Here is a 24,601-nt window from a genome sequence, read left to right on the forward strand (position 1 = left end):
CTGTTTGTTTCTTCCTCACACGCCATTAGGTGACATTCAGGTAGGCATGATGGACAAAAAGGGACAGCTGGAGGTGGAAATCATTCGGGCCCGTGGCCTTGTTGTAAAACCAGGTTCCAAGACACTGCCAGGTAAGAACAGAAGAGATTCTTCTATTATTGTTCATAATCCACACTTTTCAATTCAGAGACTGTTTTTGATTAGACACTGGAAGCTTTGCTCTTAAATGATCAAGGATACTAATAAATGATACTGGAAGCTTTGCTCTTAAATGATCAAGGATACTAATAAATGAGACAGTTAAGTGGTAGTTTGTGTGTTTGTCCTGAGTGAGCACCCAGTGAGAGTGGCCAGATGGGGATAAGACAAGTCGTTAAGATAAACACATATATGGTAGAAACCACTGCAAAACAAAACCTATCACATTCATTTTGTATGACATGTACATAAGAAGTTCTTGTTAGCTAGTGTTTTGTGTTATTCTTCAGTTTATCTGGAGCTTCTAAATTCTCCTTAAGAATCCTTAGAGTCCTGGAATTAGAATAAAAATAGTTACAGGTTCCCAAAGTAGCATAAGCCCATATGTGAAGGACATTCTAAGATTCTTACTTCCTGTAATATATAGAGAGGCACCATTGTAAGTTTTTATTGTGATGTCACATATTTCATACCGAAATGTCATAATCTAAGGTGCTTCGAGCCATGGGGAATGCCACAGATTCCAGATGTCTGATGCAGAGATGTAGAGAACACTGGATCTGACGTATAGAACAATTCTGAAACTTGGTTTCTCACCTCAGCACCTCCACTGACTGAACTGTAATTTTGAATCTCTAGCTTCCCTGTCCCTGCAGAAATTCCAAATTGTAACGTATGTTGTTACCTATTGTACAACCTTGCGGTGGTGATTAAGACGGTTGTGTTCATAAACGTCTTGGCGCTTAGTCAACTGACTCTGCTAGAAAGAATCCTGCAGTTTGTACATGCACGAAAATGTTATGAAGAGTCTGTCAGAAAAACTTGAACCCGTGGTAGTCATAATTAGTTGCCTCTTCCTGGCTAATTTGAACATATTACATCAAACCCCACCCCTGTTGTGTACCCACACCATCAATAAATAAACCCTTTTGAGTGATCAATGATTTGTGGGGATGGGTGAGTAAAACAATCTAATTTCAAGCACGTTTAATTAGATTTAAGTATAGACACATGAAAAACTGAGCGAGACCTCTTTCTTGAAATTGTTAGGGACTGGAAGCATTTCTCCTTTTTTTAACGCGGTTGTTCAAATCCATATAACCAGTTGATGGCAAAATAGTAATCAACTCAGATGCTATGTTAACATTGCCTAAAACTACCTGAATGGCTGATAGTTATCTATTGTTTAGCTAATGATTTTGACGTAATGTGGAAAGGCCAGTGATTTTTGACCGCTGGCTCTTCCAGCCTAAGATTAAGCTGTGGCAGATGTCACCTGTAAGCTGGGTGTTCCGTAACCATAGCTCATCACTTAACTCTCCTCTGTGTTTTCTTTCCCAACTCTCCTCTGTGTTTTCTTTCCCAAGCACCATATGTAAAGGTGTATCTATTAGATAATGGAGTCTGCATAGCCAAAAGGAAAACAAAAGTGGCAAGAAAGACGCTGGAACCCCTCTACCAGCAACTATTATCTTTTGAAGAAAGTCCCCAAGGAAAGGTTTTACAGGTATTTACTGAATTATATATTCCTTACCTAAGAAAGTGTCTTCATGGAGTCAGACTTTGTATCCAACATCTTTTCTTATCACATCCTTTTCCACTCCTCACAGCTGAAATTCTTGGGAAACTTCAAAGTAGTGGCCAGTGCTATAAAGCTATACACACTAGGGAACTATCGATATATTCAATATCCTGTAATAAACCATAATGGAAATGAATGTGAGAAAGAAAAAAAAAGCTATACACACTGTTGTTTCCTTTAAAGTGACTGTAGACTCGTAAACCCCCATCACGCATAAGCTCCCATCTTCCCTGATTGCTCATGATCTGAACACTCCTGTAAAGTTTTCCTAACGTACCTTCGGATTCTAGCAAAGACAACTATCCCAGTAATTAAATACAACTACATAACTTGATGTTTGATGTCAGCACACTAACTGAATGTATTTTAGTTGACAAGCTTTTACATACATGATTATACTGACATTGCTCTTTGAATTTTGTCAACAGATCATAGTCTGGGGAGACTATGGCCGCATGGATCACAAATCCTTTATGGGAGTGGCCCAGATACTTTTAGATGAACTGGAGCTGTCCAATATGGTGATTGGCTGGTTCAAACTTTTCCCCACTTCCTCCCTAGTAGATCCAACCTTGGCCCCTCTGACAAGAAGAGCTTCCCAATCATCTCTGGAAAGTTCAACTGGACCTTCTTACTCTCGTTCATAGCAGCTGTAAAACTGTTGTCATAGCAACCAGCGTTACAAAAAAAGAAAAAAACCCCACAGGTCGCAAACCCTGGTAACACTGCATGCTTAATGTTGTGTCTTCTGAGCCTGTTTCTAGGGATACAAAGCGATCCTGTGTTCTCAGAGGAAGTTGCACACATTGTGCCCTAAAGAAGGCCCTCAGGTGAAAGAGCGGAGCTATGACGAACTATCAGGTTTGGAGTTCAATAACACTCACGTTTTGGTCCAATCTGAAGCCATGGATTAATCTCAAAGAGTCAGTTTCATGCAACAAAAGCCCTTTTCAATGGCACCTTTATATTTTTATCATTCCTTTTTCTTCATTTCTCTGACCCCAAAGTCCTGTGATGCCACAGAAATGGAGCTATCCAGCCATTAAGCCATGTTACAAGTCAAGGCATGAAGTCCTAGGAAGCATCAGGTGAAAAGCAAGAGACCAAAGACTTGGTCCAGGACGAAAACGTCAGCACTCCTCTGGACGGGAGCAGCCAGTCGTGTGACAGCGTGAACAGTGGCAGACTTCAGAGCTCCAGCAGGCATGGTACCCACTAATGCCAAGATGAGTTGGACTCTGAAAAACAAAATTCTGTGGCTCCACTGTACTGAATGAAATTAAACTTTTGTTTGCATGGACACAGATTAGCTGAATACTTAAATTATTTTCTTGGGGCTGCAACTTGCAAAAAATAAAAATAAAAATCAGCCATTTTCAACAATTTATATTATTTTTAAAAATAAATTTCACTAGTGCATGGTTTTAAAAAAGGGAGAGAATGCAACAGGGTGATACAAAGACACACCATGTTTATTCTTTAAAGTAATCATAGTCTGTGTTTTGGCAGACATTACAGAAGAAAATACTTTCTAGAAAATACTTAAAATTCATGTGACAAATAAGTGTAACATATTCAATTTATTTCCATGTTAAATATACAAATATTAAAGTTCAATATGTGCAAATTGTTCACATCTTTCTTCCTCTATCTCACTTTTCTTCTTCTCCCTCTTTTAAGCTTTTATTTTCTTTCTCCCTACCAGAGTGAACATTATGCTAAAAAATTACAAGTTTTTGACCTGATACTCTCTTATACCCCATGTTTGATTCAGAGCTGTAGATGCTTCTGAATCTCTGAATTTCTCAAGGTGGGGAAAAAACTAAGAGCTTTCTTTATTTCAAGCATGTTGAAAAGGATTTTGCAACATGACTTGGGAGTACATTAGAGCAAGTCAGCATGTATTTGATAAAGAAGATATTTGAACTTTTGCAATTTATTGTACAGTGCATGGTAATTTTATTTTCATCTTCAAAGTTCAGTTTACAGGAAAATCCTAAAATCATGTGGCCATTGTAATGTCTAATAAATTTGTTTTTAGCACCAGCATTATTCATACAGGGGTTAAAGTATTATTTTTAGAAGGTCTTAGGTTTTGTGTTTTGTTTTCTAATTAATTAAAGCATGAAGCAATTCCTTTAGCCAATTTCCATTTACTATGTGAATAGAAACGCTAACAATTTGAAGCCCTGAAACACAAGACTGTTTATTAATTCATTTATCCGTAGTAAAATTCAATTTTTCACAAATTATATTTCTAAAGAAATATAGCAAACATAAATTTGCAACAGATAATTTTAAAGCTCCAATTTTTAGGTGACTCAAAGAAAGTCAGTCTGCCTATTTGCAGTTCTTTGATGCCATCACCAAAAGTCTACACCCGAATCCCCAAAATCAAACCCCTGCCTTTGGTTTTACAGACAGTTATTACCATTGGGTGGTGCTGCAAGGTCAAATTTCTCTTAAGTTCCCCGACTTAGGAGAAAAGTCACCGAGTAATGTAATAAACCACCCATATTTCTTTGTTTCTTTCTGTGCACTTTGATAACACATTCTTACAGATGGATTTTAACTTCTTGCCACAACTTTTGAAATCCACGTACATACCATTTGTTTAAGGCCACGCACAAAAATTGCTCTCTTGTGTTCCTTTTTAAGTTCAGTGTTGACCATTCAAAACTATCATGCTTGATACGGTGCAAAAGTTAAAAATGAGTATCACTAAAAATGCCTTCTCTTTATGTGGTGCAATACGAAATACACTGAGACTGTGTCTTGACATTCGAGACCTACGATGGACCCAGGTAAAGTTGAAAAGAACGAATAAAACTCTACGGAAATAATTTAGACACTTGTGTACCAGCAACAATTGACTTACTAGACCTATAGTGTCTATACTCTCCCTTAGAATAAACGTTTACCATTTTCCTGATACTAAGACGCAGTCACATAATCTTTTGTGCATATTCCTATATAAATTATTTCTAATTTTAATAAGAAGGACATGACTGTATGGAATATTTGTACATACCTGTCATTATGCAGTATTTATTTTAATGTTGGTGTATTTTTTTTTTTAATTTTCACATGTCTGCACCTCGACTTGTGGTTTAGTCATGTAAATAGCACTATTCCAGTGACCATTGCTGCCCTGTACATAGTATGTTTTAAAAGTAAAGGGAATTCCAGCTGGAAAAAAAAAAGGGCAGATTAGTCCTGTAATGAACACCAACTAATGTAAAACTCAAATTCATTCTCGTGATGGTATTTAACACTTTAAATAAAACATTTTCTTTGCAGACGTTGTATGCATGGCCTTCTGACTTCTTCCCACACATTCCCAAGCCTGCTACAGCTCATTCCCTGAGCCCGCACGTGATTTAAAGACAATGAAATCATCTTTTCCGCCTCTCCATAACAGAAGCAAACCGCTAGTCTCAGCAGAGAGCCCTCAGTAGAGCACTTTAAATGCCAAAGGATTTCGGCTCACATCATTAAAATTGGTTGCTTTTTAAAAAGATTATTGCAGAATTGAGGTGCTTTCTGACAAAATGACTCAGCAACTCAGATTTAAACGAGTGAGATTTCTGAGTCAGTGTGGCCTCCACTGACAGCAGTCAAAGAGAATCACGCACAGGCTCTGCCATTCCCTGTTTGGAGACGGCGAGGGTGACAGTTGGCACTATGCTATGTGTTTCCACTGATGTGTCAGTTCAACTTTGTGGGGGACTGGGGTGGGGTGCATTTTCAGTTGGGGACACACACGTGGTAACCTGACATGGAGCAACTGATATATAACAACCTGTCCAGAGACTGGCTTCTGTCACGTGAGTATGAGTGGAGGAGAGGGTCTCTCCATACCCTTCTAGGGTGGTTTTTCCTCAAACTGCGAGAAAGAACCCCAGCAGAGTTCCAGTGGAAGTCCTCCCCGGCTCTAAATTTAAGAGCGAGTTTGATTAATTAGAAATCCAACTGAAATCCAAACCTAGTTCTCTCTCCATTCCTTGAACCAGCCATTTCTTTCATTTCCAAGGACTCGATTCCAGCCCAGTCCCCCATATCTATCCCATATTTTCACTATTTAATATATACTGTCTGCTCTAGCAAGCTATTTGCTGTTCATACACTCCTAAAAATCTCCTTGCCTTTTTTATATGCCCTCTCCTGAAAAGCCCTTCTACTTTCTCAGAAGTGATCCATGTTAGTCCCTTCCTGCAATTCCTGGCTCAGGACTGAGCTCTCCTGTAGCAGTTCCTGACTAAACCCTAACCACATGGCTGCATCGACGCCAACACCTTCACTTTCCCAGGAACTCCAGACACAGAGGGTCCACAAGCAAAGATGAAGGACATGATGGTCACTATCATGAGGGCTGTGGGAGAATTGGCCAAGAAATCACCAAAGCTGTCTGTACTGACTTAGCCTTTAACATTCTTGGCATCAAAATCACATTCTCTGCAATGTTTGTCTCCACTCACACAGCTCATGATGCTTCAGTATCCTCTAGCATCCATGGACTGAATGAACAGAAGTTCATACATCCACCTTTGGTTTGTGAAATGTGTATTGAGAAGCAGTGTGTAAGAGGGAATAAAAAAAACAAAAAAAACAACTTACGGCACTCAAATTCTTCATATGACTTAAGTCACTTAGTCTCTCTGGCAATCATTTCTTCACCTGGGAAATAAGGAGTTTGAGTTAAACATTCTTCCATCATTAAATCAACACTTTGACTAACTTATAATCTCCTTCAAGGAAGGAACCATATATGGGTTTTCCCCCCTCTTTCGTATCCTCAGTGATAAGAACAATGCTGGACACATAGATGTTCCATAAATACCTGCCAAATTAATGAATATTTAGTCCTTGCTATTTTGAGACACTATTTCAAGCATTGTAGTGAACAGAAAAAGCATGGCCCTATCCCCATGGGACTTCCATTCTACTAAGGAAGACACACATTGGGTAAAAAATTACAAGTAAGATAACTTTCCCAAGGGGATAAAAGCTATGGGAATATACAGCAGTGTTTTAACCCAGTCAAGAGAGTCGAGGAAGGCTAATATCTATAAAAATGAACAGGAGTTAAATACAAGGTGATGGTGGCAATGGGAGGTGGGAGTTAGGTGAAGAATATTCCAGGCAGAGAGAACAGCAGCTGAGAAATTTGAGGGTAGGGAACTGTAACTCTACCACTTAGTGGCATGTCTAAAGCAAAGGTGAGTTCATACGAAGTGTTTACGAGCGAACAAGTGAATAAACAATACAGATTTCTGTAGCCGAAGCTATTTCTGAACCATTGAGGTTTTCCTTGAGAAGATAGTTTTAACTTAAACTTGATGCGAGGACTATTCATAAATAGTCATTGGTGAGGGATAATCCTCTATTATATTTAAAATGGTTCTCAGAATGCTCCTCAGTCCTAATCCCATTCAATTGTTAGATCTTTGAACATAGGAACCATGGTCTATAGCTCTGTACCCAGCATAGCACCTAGCTCAGCACTAAGCGCATTACAGTTGCCGAATACACAGACTAACAGTGAATATCCCTTTCAGATATTCTCGGAAAGATTGTGGTTATCAACTTGGAAGATTCCCGAGTCCTAAAATTTATGTTCATAGTTTGTATACGGTGCAGTTAGAAAGACTTTAAACCTGTGGTGTTCTTAATGCCCGAGCACCAGCTTCCTGCCATTTTGCTTTGAGGTAGGGGACTATTTTGTTTAGTACGCTTCCTTTTCTGATCTATCCATAGTGTTCCCAAGAGACCTGCCATTTTCTAACTAGTCCCATTCTTCTGGCTTCAACTGATGGTGGTATAGGGGGTGCAGACTCCTAAAATGGGTCAGTCTGTACCCTGGCCTGTGAAGATGTGTTATTTTTTGCCTTGATACCAAAGAGGCAGTTCATCTCCAGTGACAGAAACTATTAGATGGGGGGGGGGGGGGGGGAAAAGCGGGAGGCGTCAGTGGCTATGTTTTTTGATATATGATGGAAATTGGATTAAGAAAGAGAAGAAAGTCAGCAAAGCCAAAGTGGAGGCATGAACTGAAGAGAGTCCTGCAGGTTTCACGTTCCTGGTTCCGTTACGACTGAGGATCGGCTGCATCTTTGCTCTTCCAAGAGAGCCCATACATTCAAGCTCTGGTTAGTTGGGTGCCTGCTATATGAAGTCACAAGTCCTAATTAATACATTTGGCCAAGGACAAGGCTGATGGAATCATAGAACCTTGAAGGAGTCTTTGAGGTTACCTAGGACAATCTCATAGCGTTAAGAGAAACCCTAAAAGGTGGCCATCAAACCTCTGCTTGCAAGTGGCTGGAGAGATAAATTCGGGAATATAGCTCGTTCCATGGTCTCTAGCAGACTCTCCTTTCTAGCACCTAACCTAAATCTCCCTTCTGGAATTTTGCACTTCCTGGGCTCAGTGTTACCAAGTCCAAGCTCATACTGCTCACCACACAACAGGCCAAGAAATCAAGAGATGAGTTGTTGGGGCAAGGAATAGCGAAAAGCTGGCAGACCAAGAAGATGGTGAACTTGTGCCCCAAAGAACCATCGTGCCTTAGTTAGAACTCAGGCTTCTTTTATACTAAAAGAGGAGGGAGTAAAGTCAAACATTTCCTGGTCCTGGTCCACCTCCATAGGGGATGTGTTAATTTCTTCCTGCCTGCAGTCATTCACAGGTGGGCCTGGTCAGGATGTTTCCTGTGAGCTAAACAAAGGTTTATTTTAGCTTAATGCTCATTACCTGGGAGACAGGGTTCCCAGAGATGGGCCACTATGTATAACCTAAGCTTATAGGCAACATACTTATAGTGATTAACTTGTAATAGAATACAAAGGTTCTTTCCTATTACAATTCCTGACTGCCAATGTCCACTCCACCAACTTGTGTGAAAAGGACGAGGACCGCTCTGGCTACTTCCGGAGGTGACAAACATTCCTTAGAATATTTAGTCTGTCCTTTTATATATCTACAACTATCTGAACCTGATGAAGCCCGTTAGCACTTTGTTGTCTAATTTGTAATTGAACTTGGGTGTTTTGGTTCCAGTTCTCAGTACATATACTAAATTCCTGTGCTATTTATTTAGACAAAATTAAACAACTTGGTTGACCCTTCTCCAGCTACAATGAAATTCCCATCCACTTCAGTTAGATAGGCAGACCTGTTGGAGGCAAACTCATGAACAGAGATTAGTATAGTGCCCAAAGTTTCAACATCATTGGCAACTGCTAGGTCTTTTAAAGCATCTATAGATTCTATCACCTGGGCAGACACCTGGAATGGCCTACCATTCAGTGTTTCAAAGGGACTTAATTTAAGCCTGCTACTGGGAGCCACTGATTCATAGCAGGGCAACTGGCAAGGCCTTATCTCAAGTTAAATTAGTATCCATTTTCTCAGTTTTTCCTATTGTGGTCTCCAGGATGAATGTAATTCCAATGCCTTAATCCAAATCAGGGGATAATTTCCTTAAGGAGGGCTTTAACCAATTAAAAGATACTGATTTTAAAAACGAATAACTTAAAACTGCCACACACAAAACAAATGGTCCACAAAAAATTCTCCTTTTTCTGAAGGTTTTACGATGAATTGTTGTTATTAACTAGTCTTTTACTATGAAACTTAAATGGCCAGTTGAGACCAACTGTTCTGAGACCATCTTTGACCACTGATTAAGACTGGGGTGGCGGATATAATATTCATTTAACCTTCTGAGCTTTCTGGGCAGACTTGGTGACCTTGCCAGCTCCAACTGCCTTCTTGTCCACTGCTTTGATAACACCTATAGCAACCGTCTGTCTCATGTCACCACCAGCAAAGTGGTCCAGAGCAGGGTAGTCAGAGAAGGTCTCAACACAGTGGACTTGCCAGGAACCATATCAACATCACAAGAATTTGGGGCCATCTTCCAGCTTTTTCCCAGAATAATGATCAGTCGTCTCCTTCATCCCAGCAAACTTGCAGCTCATTCCCCACTGGCAATTCTACCCAGGGCTCCGGGTGTGGGGAATTAGGCACCAAGTCCAAGGGAGCCCCAGGCCTCTTCATTCATCAGAGTGTTCCTCTCTTTCTACCATATGAGAGGCTCTCGTCTTATTGTGTTTCTTCTCATGATTCAGCCTAGGGCAATCTGTTTTCCAATGTTCTTCCTCCTGACAGTAAGTACGTTGCTCCTTACTGTCGTGGCTTACCTCTCTTCAGGTTACTCACTTTCCTGGAATCCAATGCCACGGCCAAAACATGGCATTTCGTTTTGCATCATCTTTCTTGTTTTTCCCTGTTGAACACTAAAAGCAGCATCCACAGCTGAGTGCCAGGGGCCACGTGACTTAGAAGCAGGGCTGAAATCTCTCCCAGCGACTGCGTGAGCCACAGTTTTACACCTGTGCCACCAGCTTTGTAAATTCAGCGCCTGTGGGACATCCAAACGCACAACGGGTGCTTCTGCCACCGGGACAGGTCTGGCCTTAGCAGCCATGGGCTGGACTGTGCGGGCACGTGCACATGGGGGCTTGGCCAGGGTCTGGGCTGCCTCCATAGCCTTCCACATTGGGTCCAGGCACGCAACTGCTGTGGTCCTAAAGCCTGACTTCAGTGGATCTGTGCTGGTGGCCTTGTGAAAACGATGCCTGAGGGACACTAGGGCCGAGTGCTGGCATTCCCAAGGTTGAGGGTGGGGCCGAGGGCAGTGCAAACAACAGATAAGAAGGTGACACAACAGCGCACTCACTGGTCAACACCTCCAGCGGAGCAATACCCAGGGGCTCCTTTCCAGTGGGTACACTCCAGTCCTGCCTGTCTCATACTGCAGCTCAGAAACACGGCTCAGTAATGGATTGGGGGCTTCTACTCCAACAACTAGGGAGCAGACCCTGCGCCCCTGACAGGGCAGTGACAGTGACAGGGCAGTGACAACCACAGAGCAAAGGGGAGGCCCCACTCAATATCCAGTGCAGGTTCTGGTCACCAAAATACCAGTCACACCTCCTATTAAGGGGATAATGGCCAGCATACACTGAGGAAAGGGGCAGCAAGCACCCATACTAAAAGCAGCCCTCGCACCAAAAAATATTACTCACACAGGCTACACAGGGATGCTCCCACATAAAAATAACCCTCCAAGACCACAGTAGTTAATTATTTCTCCTAAACTCACAGAGTAGGAGAAATATAAGGGGAAAAAATGAAGAAGCAGAGGAACCACTCTCAATTGAAAGATCAAGAGAATTTCCCTGAAGGAACAAACAGTGAAACAAACCTCTTCAGTCTAAGAGACACCGAGTTCACAAAGGAGGTAATGAAAATACTGAAGGAATTAAGAAAGGCTATTGACAGAAATGCAGATTACTGTAAAAACAAACAAACAAACTAGAAACTATAAAGAGGAGCCAAGAAAAATTAGGAAATTCATTCGCAGAGACAAAAGCTGACCTAAAGGCAATGAATAGCATGAGGAATAATGCAGAACGAATAAATGATCTGGAAGATAGGATAATGAAAATCACCCAATTAGAACAGCAGACAGATACCCAAATGAAAAAAAAAATGAAAGAACATAAGAGACCTATGGGATAATACAAAGCATGCCAATCTATGCATAATAGGAATCCCAGAAGGAGAAGACAAAAGGGGATTGAAAATGTATTTGAAGAAATTATGGCTAAAACATCCCAAACCTAAAGAAGGAAACAGATATCCAGGTACAGGAAGCACAGAGGGTCCCACATAAGATAAACTCAAACAGACCTACACCAAGACATAGTATAATTAAGTTGGCAAATATTAAAGAGAGGATTCTAAAGGCAGCAAGAGAAAAACAAAGTTAATTACAAGGGAACCCCCATAAGGCAATCAGCTGATTTCTCTATAGAAACGTTGCAGGCCTGAAGGGAATAGCAAGACATATTCAAAGTCCTGAGGGAAAAATCTGCAACCTAGAATATTCTACCCAGCAAGATCTTCATTTAGAAGGAGACAGAAAGAATTTCTCAGACAAGCAAAAATTAAAAGAACACAGCAATAAAAAACATATCCTAAAGGAAATATTAAAGGTCTTCTCTAAAAAGGAAAGAAGTAAGAATCTATAGAAAACAGAAAATCACAATTGGAAAGTAAATTACTTAAATAAGCCAGTAGAGAGATTTTTTTAAAAATCTGTGAAAGAGATGATAACCACAATGAACAGCAAAAGGATGAACATGAAGATATAAAGGGGACAAAGTCATAAAATGTGGGGAAGAAGAGTAAAAAAAAAAAAAAAATTGTAGAATTTTTTTTTTCTATAATGTGTTTGAGCCTATATGACTATCAGTCTAAAGCAAGTAGATACAGAAAGGGGTTAATATACTTGAGAAAACAAGGCAACCATAAATCAAAAACATATAATAGATTCCAAAAAAACAAAAAGAAGAGAACATAGGCATAATACAAAAGAAAATCATCAAACCACAAAAGGATAAAAGAAGAAATACAAAATCAATGGGTAAACAAGGTTTAAAATGGCAATAAATACATATCTATCAATAATTACCTTAAATGTTAATAGACTAAATGCTCCAATCCAAAGACACACAGTGACAGATTGGTTAAAAAAACAAGAGCCGACAATATGCTGCTCCAAGAGACCCACTTTAGGGCAAAGGACACGCATCAATTGAAAGTGAGGGGATGGAAAAAGATATTTCATGCAAACAGAAATGAGGAGAAAGCAGGGGTTGCAATACTCACATCAGACAAAATAGACTTTAAAACAAAGGGCATAAAGAAAGATAAAGAAGGACACTATATAATGCTAAAAGGATCAATACAAGAAGAGAATTTTACACAACATATTTGCACTTAATATAGGAGCACTGAAATACATAAAACAAATACTAACAGACATAAAGGGAGAAACTGATGGGAAGACAATAATAGTAGGAGACTTTAACACCCCACTCACATCAATGGACGGATCTTTGAGGCAAAAAATCAGTAAGGCAACAGAGATCCTAAATGATACAATAGAACAGTTAGACTTTATATTTTCAGGACAGTACATCCAAAAAAAGCAGAATACACATTCTTTTCAAGTACACATGGAACATTCTCTAGGATCGACCACATACTAGGCCACAAGACAAGCCTCAAAAAAATTAAGAGTGTAGAAATTATTTCAAGCATCTTTTCTAATCACAATGGTATTAAACAAGAAATCAACCACTGAAAAAGAAACGAGAAAAAAACCCCACTCACATGGAGACTAAACAACATGCTACTAAAAAACAAATAGATCAACGATGAAATCAAAGAAGAAATTTTAAAATATCTTGAGGCAAATGACAATGAAAACACAACCATATAAAATTTATGGGATGAAGCAAAAGCAGTTCTTAGAGGGAAGTTCATAGTGATACAGGCCTTCCTCAAAAAACAAGAAAAATCTCAAATAAATATCTTAACCTACCATCTAATAGAATTACAAAAAGAAGAGCAAACAAACAAAACCTAAAGACAGCTGAAGGAAAGAAATAAATAAAATAGAGGTTAAAAAAAAATAGAAAAAAAATTAATAAAACCAAGAGCTGGGGAGGAGGAACCAAGATGGCGGAATAGAAGGATGTGCTCTCACGCCCTCTTGCGAGAACACCATAATCACAACTAGCTGATGGACAATCATCGAAAGGAAGACACTGGAACTCACCAAAAAAGATACCCCACATCCAAAGACAAAGGACAAGCCACAATGAGACGGTACGAGGGGCGCAATCACAGTAAAAATCAAAGCCCATAACTGGTGGGTGGGTGACTCACAGACTGGTGAACACTTATACCACAGAAGTCTACCCACTGGAGTGAACGTTCTGAGCCCCATGTCAGGCTTCCCAACCTGGGGGTCTGGCAATGGGAGGAGGAATTCCTAGAGAATCAAACTTTGAAGCCTAGTGGGAATTGACTGCAGGACTTCGACAGGAGAGGGGGAAACAGAGACTCCACTCTTGGAGGGCACACACAAAGTAGTGTGCGCATCTGGACCCAGAGGAAGGAGCAGTGACCATGAAAAAGACTGAAACTGACCAACCTGCTAGTGTTGGAGGGTCTCCTGCAGAGGTGGGGGGTGGCTCTGTTTCACCATGTGGAAAAGGACACTGGCAGCAGAAGTTCTGGGACATTCTCCTTGACGTGAGCCCTCCAAGAGTCTCTCATTAGCCCCACAAAAGAGCCCAGGTAGGCTCCAGTGTTGGGTTGCCTCAGACCAAACAACCAACAGGGAGGGAACCCAGCCCCACCCATCAACAGTCAAGTGGATTAAAGTTTTACTGAGCTCTGCCCACCAGAGCAACAGTCAGCTCTACCCACCACCAGTCCCTCCCATCAAGCCTCTTAGATAGCCCCACACACCAGAGGGTAGACAGCAGAAACAAGAAGAACTACAATCCTGCAGACTGTGGAACAAAAACCACATACACAGAAACACAGACAACATGAAAAGGCAGAGGGCTATATACCAGATGAAGGGACAAGATAAAAACCCAGAAAAACAACTAAATGAAGTGGAGATAGGCAACCTTCCAGAAAAAGAATTCAGAATAATGATAGTGAAGATGATCCAGGATCTTGGAAAAACAATGGAGGCAAAGACTGAGAAGATGCAAGAAATGTTAAACAAAGACCTAGAAGAATTAAAGAACAAACAAACAGAGATGAACAATACAATAACTGAAATGAAAAATACAATAGAAGGAATCGATATCAGAATAACTGAGGCAGAAGAATGGATAAGTGAGCTGGAAGACAGAATGGTGGAATTCACTGCTGTGAAACAGAATAAAGAAAAAAGAATGAAAAGAAATGAAGACAGCCTAAGAGACTTCTGGGACAACATTAAACGCAACAACATTTGCATTATAGGGGTCCCAGAAGGAGAAGACAGAGAGAAAGAACCAGAGAAAATATCTGAAGAGACTAAAGTTGAAAACTTCCCTAACATGTGAAAGGAAATATCCACCCAAGTCCAGGAAGCGCACTGCGTCCCATACAGGATAAACCCAAGGAAAAACACACCAAGACATATAGTAATCAAACTGACAAAAAATTAAAGACAAAAAAAAATTATTGAAAGCAGCAACGGAAAAATGACAAATAACATACAAGTGACCTCCCATAAGGTTAATAGCTGATTTCTCAGCAGAAACTCTAAAAGCCAGAAGGAATTGGCATGATATACTTAAAGTGATGAAAGAGAAAAACCTACAACCAAGATGCCTCTACCTGGCAAGGATCTCATTCAGATTCAATGGAGAAATCAAAAGCTTTAAAGACAAGCAAAGGCTAAGAGACCTCAGCACCACCAAACCAGCTCTACAAAAAATGTTAAAGGAACTTCTCTAAGTGTGAAACACAGGAAAAGAAAAGGACCTACAAAACCAAACCCAAAACAATTAAGAAAATGGTCATAGGAACATACATATCGATAATTACCTTAAACGTGAATGGATTAAATACTCGAACCAAAAGACACAGGCTTGCTGAATGGATACAAAAACAAGACCCATATATATGCTGTCTACAAGAGACCCACTTCAGACCTAGGGACACATACAGACTGAAAGTGAGGGGATGGAAAAAGATATTCCACGCAAATGGAAATCAAAAGAAACCTGGAGTAGCTATACTCATATCAGATAAAATAGACTTTTAAAGAATGTTACAAAAGACAAGGAAGGACACTACATAATGATCAAGGGGTAAATCCAAGAAGAAGATATAACAATTATAAATATATATGCACCCAAGATAGGAGCACCTCAATACATAAGGCAATTGCCAACAGCTATAAAAGAGGAAATTGACAGTAACACAATAATAGTGGGGGACTTTAACACCTCACTTACACCAATGGACAGATCATCCAAAAGGAACATTAATTAGGAAGTAGAAGCTTTAAATGACACAATACCAGATAGACTTAATTGATATTTATAGGACATTCCATCCAAAAACAACAGATTACACTTTCTTCTCAAGTGCGCATGGAACATTCTCCAGGATAGATCATATTTTGGGTCACAAATCAAGCCTCAGTAAATTTAAGAAAACTGAAATCATATCAAGCATCTTTTATGACAACAATACTATGAGATTAAAAATGAATTACAGGGAAAAAAACGTAAAAAACACAAACACATAGAGGCTAAACAACACGTTACTAAATAACCAAGAGATCACTGAAGATATCAAAGAGGACATTAAAATACCTAGAGAAAAATGACAATGAAAATATGATGATCCAAAACCTATGGGATGCAGCAAAAGCAGTTCTAAGAGGGAAGTTTAGAGCTATACAAGCCTATCTCAAGAAACAAGAAAAATCGAAAATAAACAATCTAACCTTACACCTAAAGGAACTAGAGAAAGAAGAACAAACAAAACCCAAAGTTGGCAGAAGGTAAGAAATCATAAAGATCAGAGCAGAAATAACTGAAATAGACCCAAAAAAAATAACAAAGATCAATAAAACTAAAAGCTGGTTCTTTGAGAAGATAAACAAAATTGATAAACCATTAGCCAGACTCATCAAGAAAAAGAGGGAGAGGACTCAAATAAATAAGATTAGAAAGGGAAAAGGAGAAGTTACAACAGACACTGCAGAAATACAAAGCATCCTAAGAGATTACTACAAGCAACTCTATGCCAATAAAATGGACAACGTGGGAGAAATGGACAAATTCTTAGAAACGTATAAACTTCCAAGGCTGAACCAGGAAGAAACAGAAAATATGAACAGACCAATCGCAAGCACTGAAATTGAAACTGTGATTAAAAATCTTCCAACAAACAAAAGCCAGGACCAGATGGCTTCACAGGCGAATTCTATCAAACATTTAGAGAAGCGCTAACGCCTATCCTTCTCAAACTCTTCCAAAATACAGGAGAGGGAGGAACACTCCCAAACTCATTCTACGAGGCCACCATCACCCTGATACCAAAACCAGACAAGGATGTCACAAAGAAAGAAAACTACAGGCCAATATCACTGAACATAGATGCAAAAATCCTCAACAAAATACTAGCAAACAGAATCCAACAGCACATTAAAAGGATCATACACCATGATCAAGTGGGCTTTATTCCTGGAATGCAAGAATTCTTCAACATAAGCAAATCAATCAACGTGATACACCATATTAACACATTGAAGGGGAAAAACCATATGATCATCTCAATAGATGCAGAGAAAGCAACCGACAAAATTCAACACCCATTTATGGTAAAAATGCTTCAGAAAGTAGGCACAGAGGGAACTTTCCTCAACATAATAAAGGCCATATATAACAATCCCACAGCCAACATCATCCTCAATAGTGAAAAACTGAAAGCATTTCCACTAAGATCAGAAACAAGACAAGGTTGCCCACTCTCACCACTCTTATTCAACATAGTTTTGGAAGTTTTAGACACAGCAATCAGAGAAAAAAAGAAAATAAAAGGAATCCAAATCGGAAAAGAAGAAGTAAAGCCGTCACTGTTTGAAGATGACATGATACTATACATAGAGAATCCTAAAGATGCCACCAGAAAATTACTAGAGCTAATCAATGAATTTGGTAAAGTAGCAGGATACAAATTTAATGCACAGAAATCTGGCATTCCTATACACTAATGATGAAAAAATCTGAAAGTGAAATCAAGAAAACACTCCTATTTACCACTGAAACAAAAAGAATAATATATCTAGGAATAAACCTACCTAAGGAGACAAAAGACCTGTATGCAGAAAATTATAAGACACTGATGAAAGGAATTAAAGATGATACATATAGATGGAGAGAGATACCATGTTCTTGGCTTGGAAGAATCAACATTGTGAAAATGACTCTACTACCCAAAGCAATCCACCGATTCAATGCAATCCCTATCAAACTACCACTGGCATTTTTCACAGAACTAGTACAAAAAAATTCACAATTTGTATGGAAACTCAAAAGACCCCAAATAGCCAAAGCAATCTTGAGAATGAAAAACAGAGCTGGAGGAATCAGGCTTCCTGACCTCAGACTATACTACGAAGCTACAGTAATCAAGACAGTATGGTACTGGCAAAAAACAGAATATACATCAATGGAACAGGACAGAAAGCCCAGAGATAAACCCACGCACATATGGTCACCTTATCATTGATAAAGGAAGCAGGAATGTACAGTGATGAAAGGACAGCCTCTTCAGTAAGTGGTGATGGGAAAACTGGAGTGGTGCATGTAAAAGTATGAGATTAGAACACTCCCTAAGACCATACACAAAAATAAGATCAAAATGCATTAAAGACCTAAATCTAAGGCCAGACACTATCAAACTCTTAGAGGAAAACATAGGCAGAACACTCTATGACATAAATCACAGCAAGGTCCTTTTTGACCCACCTCCTAGAGAAATGGAAATAAAAACAAAAATAAACAAATGGGACCTAATGAAACTTCAAAGCTTTTGCACAGCAAAGGAAACCTTAAACAAGACGAAAAGACAACCCTCAGAATGGGAGAAAATATTTGCGAATGAAGCAACTGACAAAGGATTAATCTCCAAAATTTACAAGCAGCTAAATAACAAAAAAACAAACAACCCAATCCAAAAATGGGCAGAAGACCTAAATAGACATATCTCCAAAGAAAATATACAGATTGCCAACAAACACACGAAAGAATGCTCAACATCATTAATCATTACAGAAATGCAAATGTAAACTACAATGAGATGTCATCTCACACCAGTCAGAATGGCCATCCTCAAAAAAATCTAGAAACACTAAATGCTGGAGAGAGTGTGGAGAAAAGGGAACACTTTTGCACTGCTGGTGGGAATGTGAATTGGTATAGCCACTATGGAGAACAGTACGGAGGTTCCTTAAAAACTACAAATAGAACTTCCATATGACCCAGCAATCCCACTACTGGGCATATACCCTGAGAAAACCATAATTCAAAAAGAGTCATGTACCAAAATATTCATTACAGCTCTATTTACAATAGCCAGGACATGGAAACAACCTAAGTGTCCAACATTGGATGAATGGATAAAGAAGATGTGGCACATATATACAATGGAATATTACTCAGCCATAAAAAGAAACGACATTGAGTTATTTGTAGTGAGGTGGATGGACCTAGCATCTGTCATACAGAGTGAAATAAGTCAGAAAAAGACAAATACAGTATGCTAATACATATATGTGAAATCTAGGGGAAAAAAATGTCATGAAGAACCTAGGGGTAAGATGGGAATAAAGACACGGACCTATTAGAGAATGGACTTGAAGATATGGGGATGGGGATAGCTAAGCTGTGACAAAGTGAGAGAGTGGCATGGACATATATACACTACCAAACGTAAAATAGATAGCTAGTGGGAAGCAACCCATAGCACAGGGAGATCAGCTCAGTGCTTTGTGACCACCTGGATGGGTGGGATACGGAGGGTGGGAGGGAGGGAGACGCAAGAGGGAGGAGATATGGGAACATATGTATATGTATAACTGCTTCACTTTGTTATAAAGCAGGAACTAACACACCATTGTAAAGCAATTATACTCTAATAAAGATGTAAAAAACAGAAAACAACAACAACAAAAAAACCCCAAGACCCATATATGTGCTGTCTACAAGAGACCCACTTCAGACCTAAGGACACATACATACTGAAAGTGAGGTGATGGAAAAAGATATTCCATGCAAATGAAAACCAAAAGAAAGCTGGAGTAGCTATTCTCATATCAGACAAAATATGCTTTAAAATAATGACTATTACAAGAGACAAAGAAGGACACTACATAGCATTAAGGGATTGATCCAAGAAGACGACAGAACAATTGTAAATATTTATGCACCCAACATAGGAGCACCTCAATACATAAGGCAAATACTAACAAGCATAAAAGGGGAAATCGACAGTAACACTTTCATAGTAGGGGACTTTAACACCCCACCTTCACCAATGGACAGATCATCCAAAATGAAAACAAATGAGGAAACGCAAGCTTTAAATGATACATTAAACAAGATGGACTTAATTGATATTTATAGGACATTCCATCCAAAAACAACAGGATACACATTTTTCTCAAGTGCTCATGGAACATTCTCCAGGATAGATCATATCTTGGGTCACAAATCAAGCCTTGGTAAATTTAAGAAAATTGAAATTGTATCAAGTATCTTTTCTGACCACAACGCTATGAGATTAGATATCAATTACAGGAAAAGATCTGTAAAAAATACAAACACATGGAGGCTAAACTATACACTACTTAATAACGAAGTGATCACTGAAGAAATCAAAGAGAAGAAATCAAAAAATACCTAGAAACCAATGACAATGGAGACACGACGACCCAAAACCTATGGGATGCAGCAAAAGCAGTTCTAAGAGGGAAGTTTATAGCAATACAATCCTATCATAAGAAACAGGAAACATTTCGAATAAACAACTTAACCTTGCACCTGAAGCAATTAGAGAAAGAAGAACAAAAAAACGCCAAAGTTAGCAGAAGGAAAGAAATCATAACGATCAGATCAGAAATAAAAGAGAAAGAAATGAAGGAAACGATAGCAAAGATCAAGAAAACTAAAAGCTGGTTCTTTGAGAAGATAAACAAAATTGAAAAAACATTAGCCAGACTCATCAAGAAAAATAGAGAGAAGACTCAAATCAATAGAATTAGAAATGAAAAAGGAGAGGTAACAACTGACACTGCAGAAATACAAAAAATCATGAGCGATTACTACAAGCAACTGTGGGCCAATAAGATGGACAACCTGGAAGAAATGGACAAATTCTTAGAAATGCACAACTTGCCAAGATTGAATCAGGAAGAAATAGAAAATATGAACAGACCAATGACAAACACTGAAATTGAAGCTGTGATTAAACATCTTCCAACAAACAAAAGCCCAGGACGACATGGCTTCACAAGCAAATTCTCTCAAACATTTAGAGAAGCGCTAATGCCTATCCTTCTCAAACTCTTCCAAAATATAGCAGAGGGAGGAACACTCCCAAACTCATTCCATGAGGCCACCATCACCCTGATACCAAAACCAGACAAGGATGTCACAAATAAAACTACAGGCCAATATCACTGATGAACATAGACGCAAAAAACCTCAACAAAATACTAGCAAACAGAACCCAGCAGCACATTAAAAGGATCATACACCATGATCAAGTGGGGTTTATTCCTGGAATGCAAGGACTCTTCAACATATGCAAATCAATCAACATGATACACCATATTAACACATTGAAGGGGAAAAACCATATGATCATCTCAATAGATGCAGAGAAAGCAACCGACAAAATTCAACACCCATTTATGGTAAAAATGCTTCAGAAAGTAGGCATAGAGGGAACTCTCCTCAACATAATAAAGGCCGTATATGACAAAGCCATAGCCAACATCATCCTCAATGGTAAAAAACTGAAAGCATTTCCACTAAGATCAGGAACAAGAAAAGGTTGCCCACTCTTATTCAACATTGTTTTGGAAGTTTTAGCCACAGCAATCTGAGAAGAAGACTAAATAAAAGGAATCCAAATAGGAAAGGAAAAAAAAAGCTGTCACTGTTTGCAAATGATGTGATACTATACAGAGAGAATCCTAAAGATGCTACCAGAAAACTACTAGAGCTAATCAATGAATTTGGTAAAGTAGCAGGATACAAAATTAATGCACAGAAATCTCTGGCATTCCTATACACTAATGATGAAAAATCTGAAAGTGAAATCAAGAAAACACTCCCATTTACCATTGCAACAATAAGTATAAAATATCTAGGAATAAACCTACCTAAGGAGACAAAAGTACTGTATGCAGAAAATTATAAGACACTGTTGAAACAAATTAAAAGAAGATACAAATAGATGGAGAGATATACCATGTTCTTGGCTTGGAGGTACCAACATTGTGAAAATGACCCTACTAACCAAAGCAATCTACCGATTAAATGCAATCCCTATCAAACCACCACTGGCATTTTTCACAGAACTAGTACAAAAAATTCACAATTTGTATGGAAACTCAAAAGACCCCAAATAGCCAAAGCAATCTTGAGAATGGAAAACAGAGCTGGAGGAATCAGGCTTCCTGACTTCAGACTATACTACAAAGCTACAGTAATCAAGACAGTATGGTACAGGCACAAAAACGGAATATACATCAATGGAACAGGACAGAAAGCCCAGAGATAAACCCACGCACATATGGTCACCTTATCTTTGATAAAGGAGGCAGGAATGTACAGTGGTGAAAGGACAGCCTCTTCAGTAAGTGGTGCTGGGAAAACTGGAGCAGTGCATGTAAAAGTATGAGATTAGAACACTCCCGACGACCACACACAAAAATAAGATCAAAATGCATTAAAGACCTAAATCTAAGGCCAGAAACTATCAAACTCTTAGAGGAAAACATAGGCAGAACACTCTATGACATAAATCACAGCAAGATCCTTTTTGACCCACCTCCTAGAGAAATGGAAATAAAAACAAAAATAAACAAATGGGACCTAATGAAACTTCAAAGCTTTTGCACAGCAAAGGAAACCTTAAACAAGACGAAAAGACAACCCTCAGAATGGGAGAAAATATTTGCGAATGAAGCAACTGACAAAGGATTAATCTCCAAAATTTACAAGCAGCTCATGCAGCTCAATAACAAAAAAATAAACAACCCAATCCAAAAATGGGCAGAAGATCTAAATAGACATTTCTCCAAAGAAGATATACAGATTGCCAACAAACACACGAAAGAATGCTCAACATCATTAATCAGTAGAGAAATGCAAATGTAAACTACAATGAGATGTCATCTCACACCAGTCAGACTGGCCATCATCAAAAAAATCTAGAAACATTAATAGGTGGAGAGGGTGTGGAGAAAAGGGAACACTCTTGCACTGCTGGTGGGAATGTGAATTGGTACAGCCACTATGGAGAACTGTATGGAGGTTCCTTAAAAACTACAAATAGAACTTCCATATGACCCAGCAATCCCACTACTGGGCATATACCCTGAGAAAACCATAATTCAAAAAGAGTCATGTACCAAAATATTCATTGCAGCTCTATTTACAATAGCCAGGACATGGAAACAACCTAAGTGTCCATCATTGGATGAATGGATAAAGAAGATGTGGCACATATATACAATGGAATATTACTCAGCCATAAAAAGAAACGACATTGAGTTATTTGTAGTGAGGTGGATGGACCTAGCGTCTGTCATACAGAGTGAAGTAAGTCAGAAAGAGAAAGACAAATACCGTATGCTAACACATATATATGAAATCGAGGGGAAAAAAATGTCATGAAGAACCTAGGGATAAAACGGGAATAAAGACACGGACCTATTAGAGAACGGATTTGCGGATATGGGGAGGGGGAAAGCTAAGCTGTGACAAAGTGAGAGAGTGGCATGGACATATATACACTACCAAACGTAAAATAGATAGCTAGTGGGAAGCAGCCGCATAGCACAGGGAGATCAGCTCGGTGCTTTGTGACCACCTAGAGGGCTGGCATAGGGAGGTTGGGAGGGCAGGAGATGCAAGAGGGAAGATATATGGAAATATATGTATATGTATAACTGATTCACTTTGTTATAAATCAGAAATTAACACACCATTGTAAAGCAATTATACTCCAATAAAGATGTTAAAAATATATATACAAGCAGCTCATCCAGCTCAATATCAGAAAAACAAACAACCCAATCCAAAAATGAGTGGAAGATCTAAATAGGCATTTCACCAAGGAAGACATACAGATGGCCAACAAACCCATGAAAGGATACTCAACATCACTAATCACTAGAGAAAGGCAAATCGAAACCACATGACGTATCATGTCACACCGGTCAGAATGGCCATCATCAAAAAATCTACAAACAGTAAATGCTGGAGGGGTTGTGGAGAAAAGGGAACCCTCTTGCACTGTTGGTGGCAATGTAAATTGATACAACCACTATGGAGAAGAGTATGGAGGTTCCTTAAAAATCTAAAAATAGAACTATCATACGACCCAGCAATCCCACTACTGGGCATATACCCTAAGGAAACCATAATTCAAAAACAGATATGTATCACAAAGTTCACTGCCGCACTATTTATAATAGCCAGGACATGGAAGCAACCTAAGTGCCCATCGACAGATGAATGGATAAAGAACATGTAGCACATATATACAATGGAATATTATAGCCATAAAAAGAAACAAAATTGAGTTATTTGTAGTGAGGTGGATGGATCTAGAGTCTGTCATAGAGAGCGAAGTAAGTCAGAAAGAGAAAAAAAAATACTACATGCTAACACATATATATGGAATCTTAAAAAAAAAAAAAGGTTCTGATGAACCTAGGGGCAGGACAGGAGTAAATCCGCAGACATAGAGAATGGACTTGAGGACACGCGGTGGGGAAAGGGGAAGCTGGGACGAAGTGAGAGAGTGGCATGGACATAAATACACTACCAAATGTAAAATAAGATAGCTAATGGGACGCAGCCGCGTAGCACAGGGAGATCAGCTCCGTGCTTTGTGACCACCTAGAGGGGTGGGATAGGGAGGGGAGGGAGGCTCAAGAGGGAAGGGATATGGGGATATATGTATACATATAGCTGATTCACTTTGTTATATAGCAGAAACTAAAGCAACATTGTAAAGCGATTATACTCCAATAAAGATGTAAAAATTTAAAAGTGTATGTAGCTCATAGGATTAAATGGATTAATTCAAGTAAAGTTCTTAGCACAGTTCCTGGGCCAATAGACATTAGCAGGAGCCAG

General features: G+C 39.1%; 1 protein-coding gene and 1 long non-coding RNA gene across 5 annotated transcripts in view; one reads left to right on the forward strand and one right to left on the reverse strand.

Annotated features, from left to right (window-relative positions):
* The window catches only part of RIMS2 (regulating synaptic membrane exocytosis 2), a 566,417-nt gene extending 561,341 nt beyond the window's left edge, over nucleotides 1-5,076 (forward strand). For 2 of the 3 annotated variants that reach the window (XM_027131585.1, XM_027131586.1), the window contains 3 exons: nucleotides 30-131; nucleotides 1,566-1,705; nucleotides 2,209-3,134. In XM_027131585.1, coding sequence (XP_026987386.1) covers nucleotides 30-131; nucleotides 1,566-1,705; nucleotides 2,209-2,427 — 461 coding nt within the window. In that variant the 3' untranslated portion in view covers nucleotides 2,428-3,134. Of the gene's footprint in view, nucleotides 1-29; nucleotides 132-1,565; nucleotides 1,706-2,208 lie in introns of all 3 variants that reach the window. The other variant, XM_027131584.1, reaches the window with a different exon arrangement.
* Nucleotides 11-7,367, reverse strand: LOC113633419 (uncharacterized). Of its 2 annotated transcripts, XR_003438188.1 has the most exons (6): nucleotides 6,398-7,367; nucleotides 4,812-4,969; nucleotides 4,388-4,569; nucleotides 2,665-3,018; nucleotides 1,733-1,890; nucleotides 11-124 (listed from the first exon to the last, which is right to left on the reverse strand). It is a non-coding gene; the product is annotated as an uncharacterized LOC113633419 (long non-coding RNA). The 2 variants fall into 2 exon arrangements; XR_003438189.1 differs by lacking the exon at nucleotides 4,388-4,569 and having other exon boundaries at nucleotides 6,398-6,479.
* Between the last annotated feature and the right edge of the window lie 17,234 nt (nucleotides 7,368-24,601).

This window comes from Aethalodelphis obliquidens, unplaced genomic scaffold, assembly GCF_003676395.1.
Source record: "Aethalodelphis obliquidens isolate GAN/ISIS:26980383/991018 unplaced genomic scaffold, ASM367639v1 scaffold39, whole genome shotgun sequence".
NCBI lineage: Eukaryota > Metazoa > Chordata > Mammalia > Artiodactyla > Delphinidae > Aethalodelphis > Aethalodelphis obliquidens.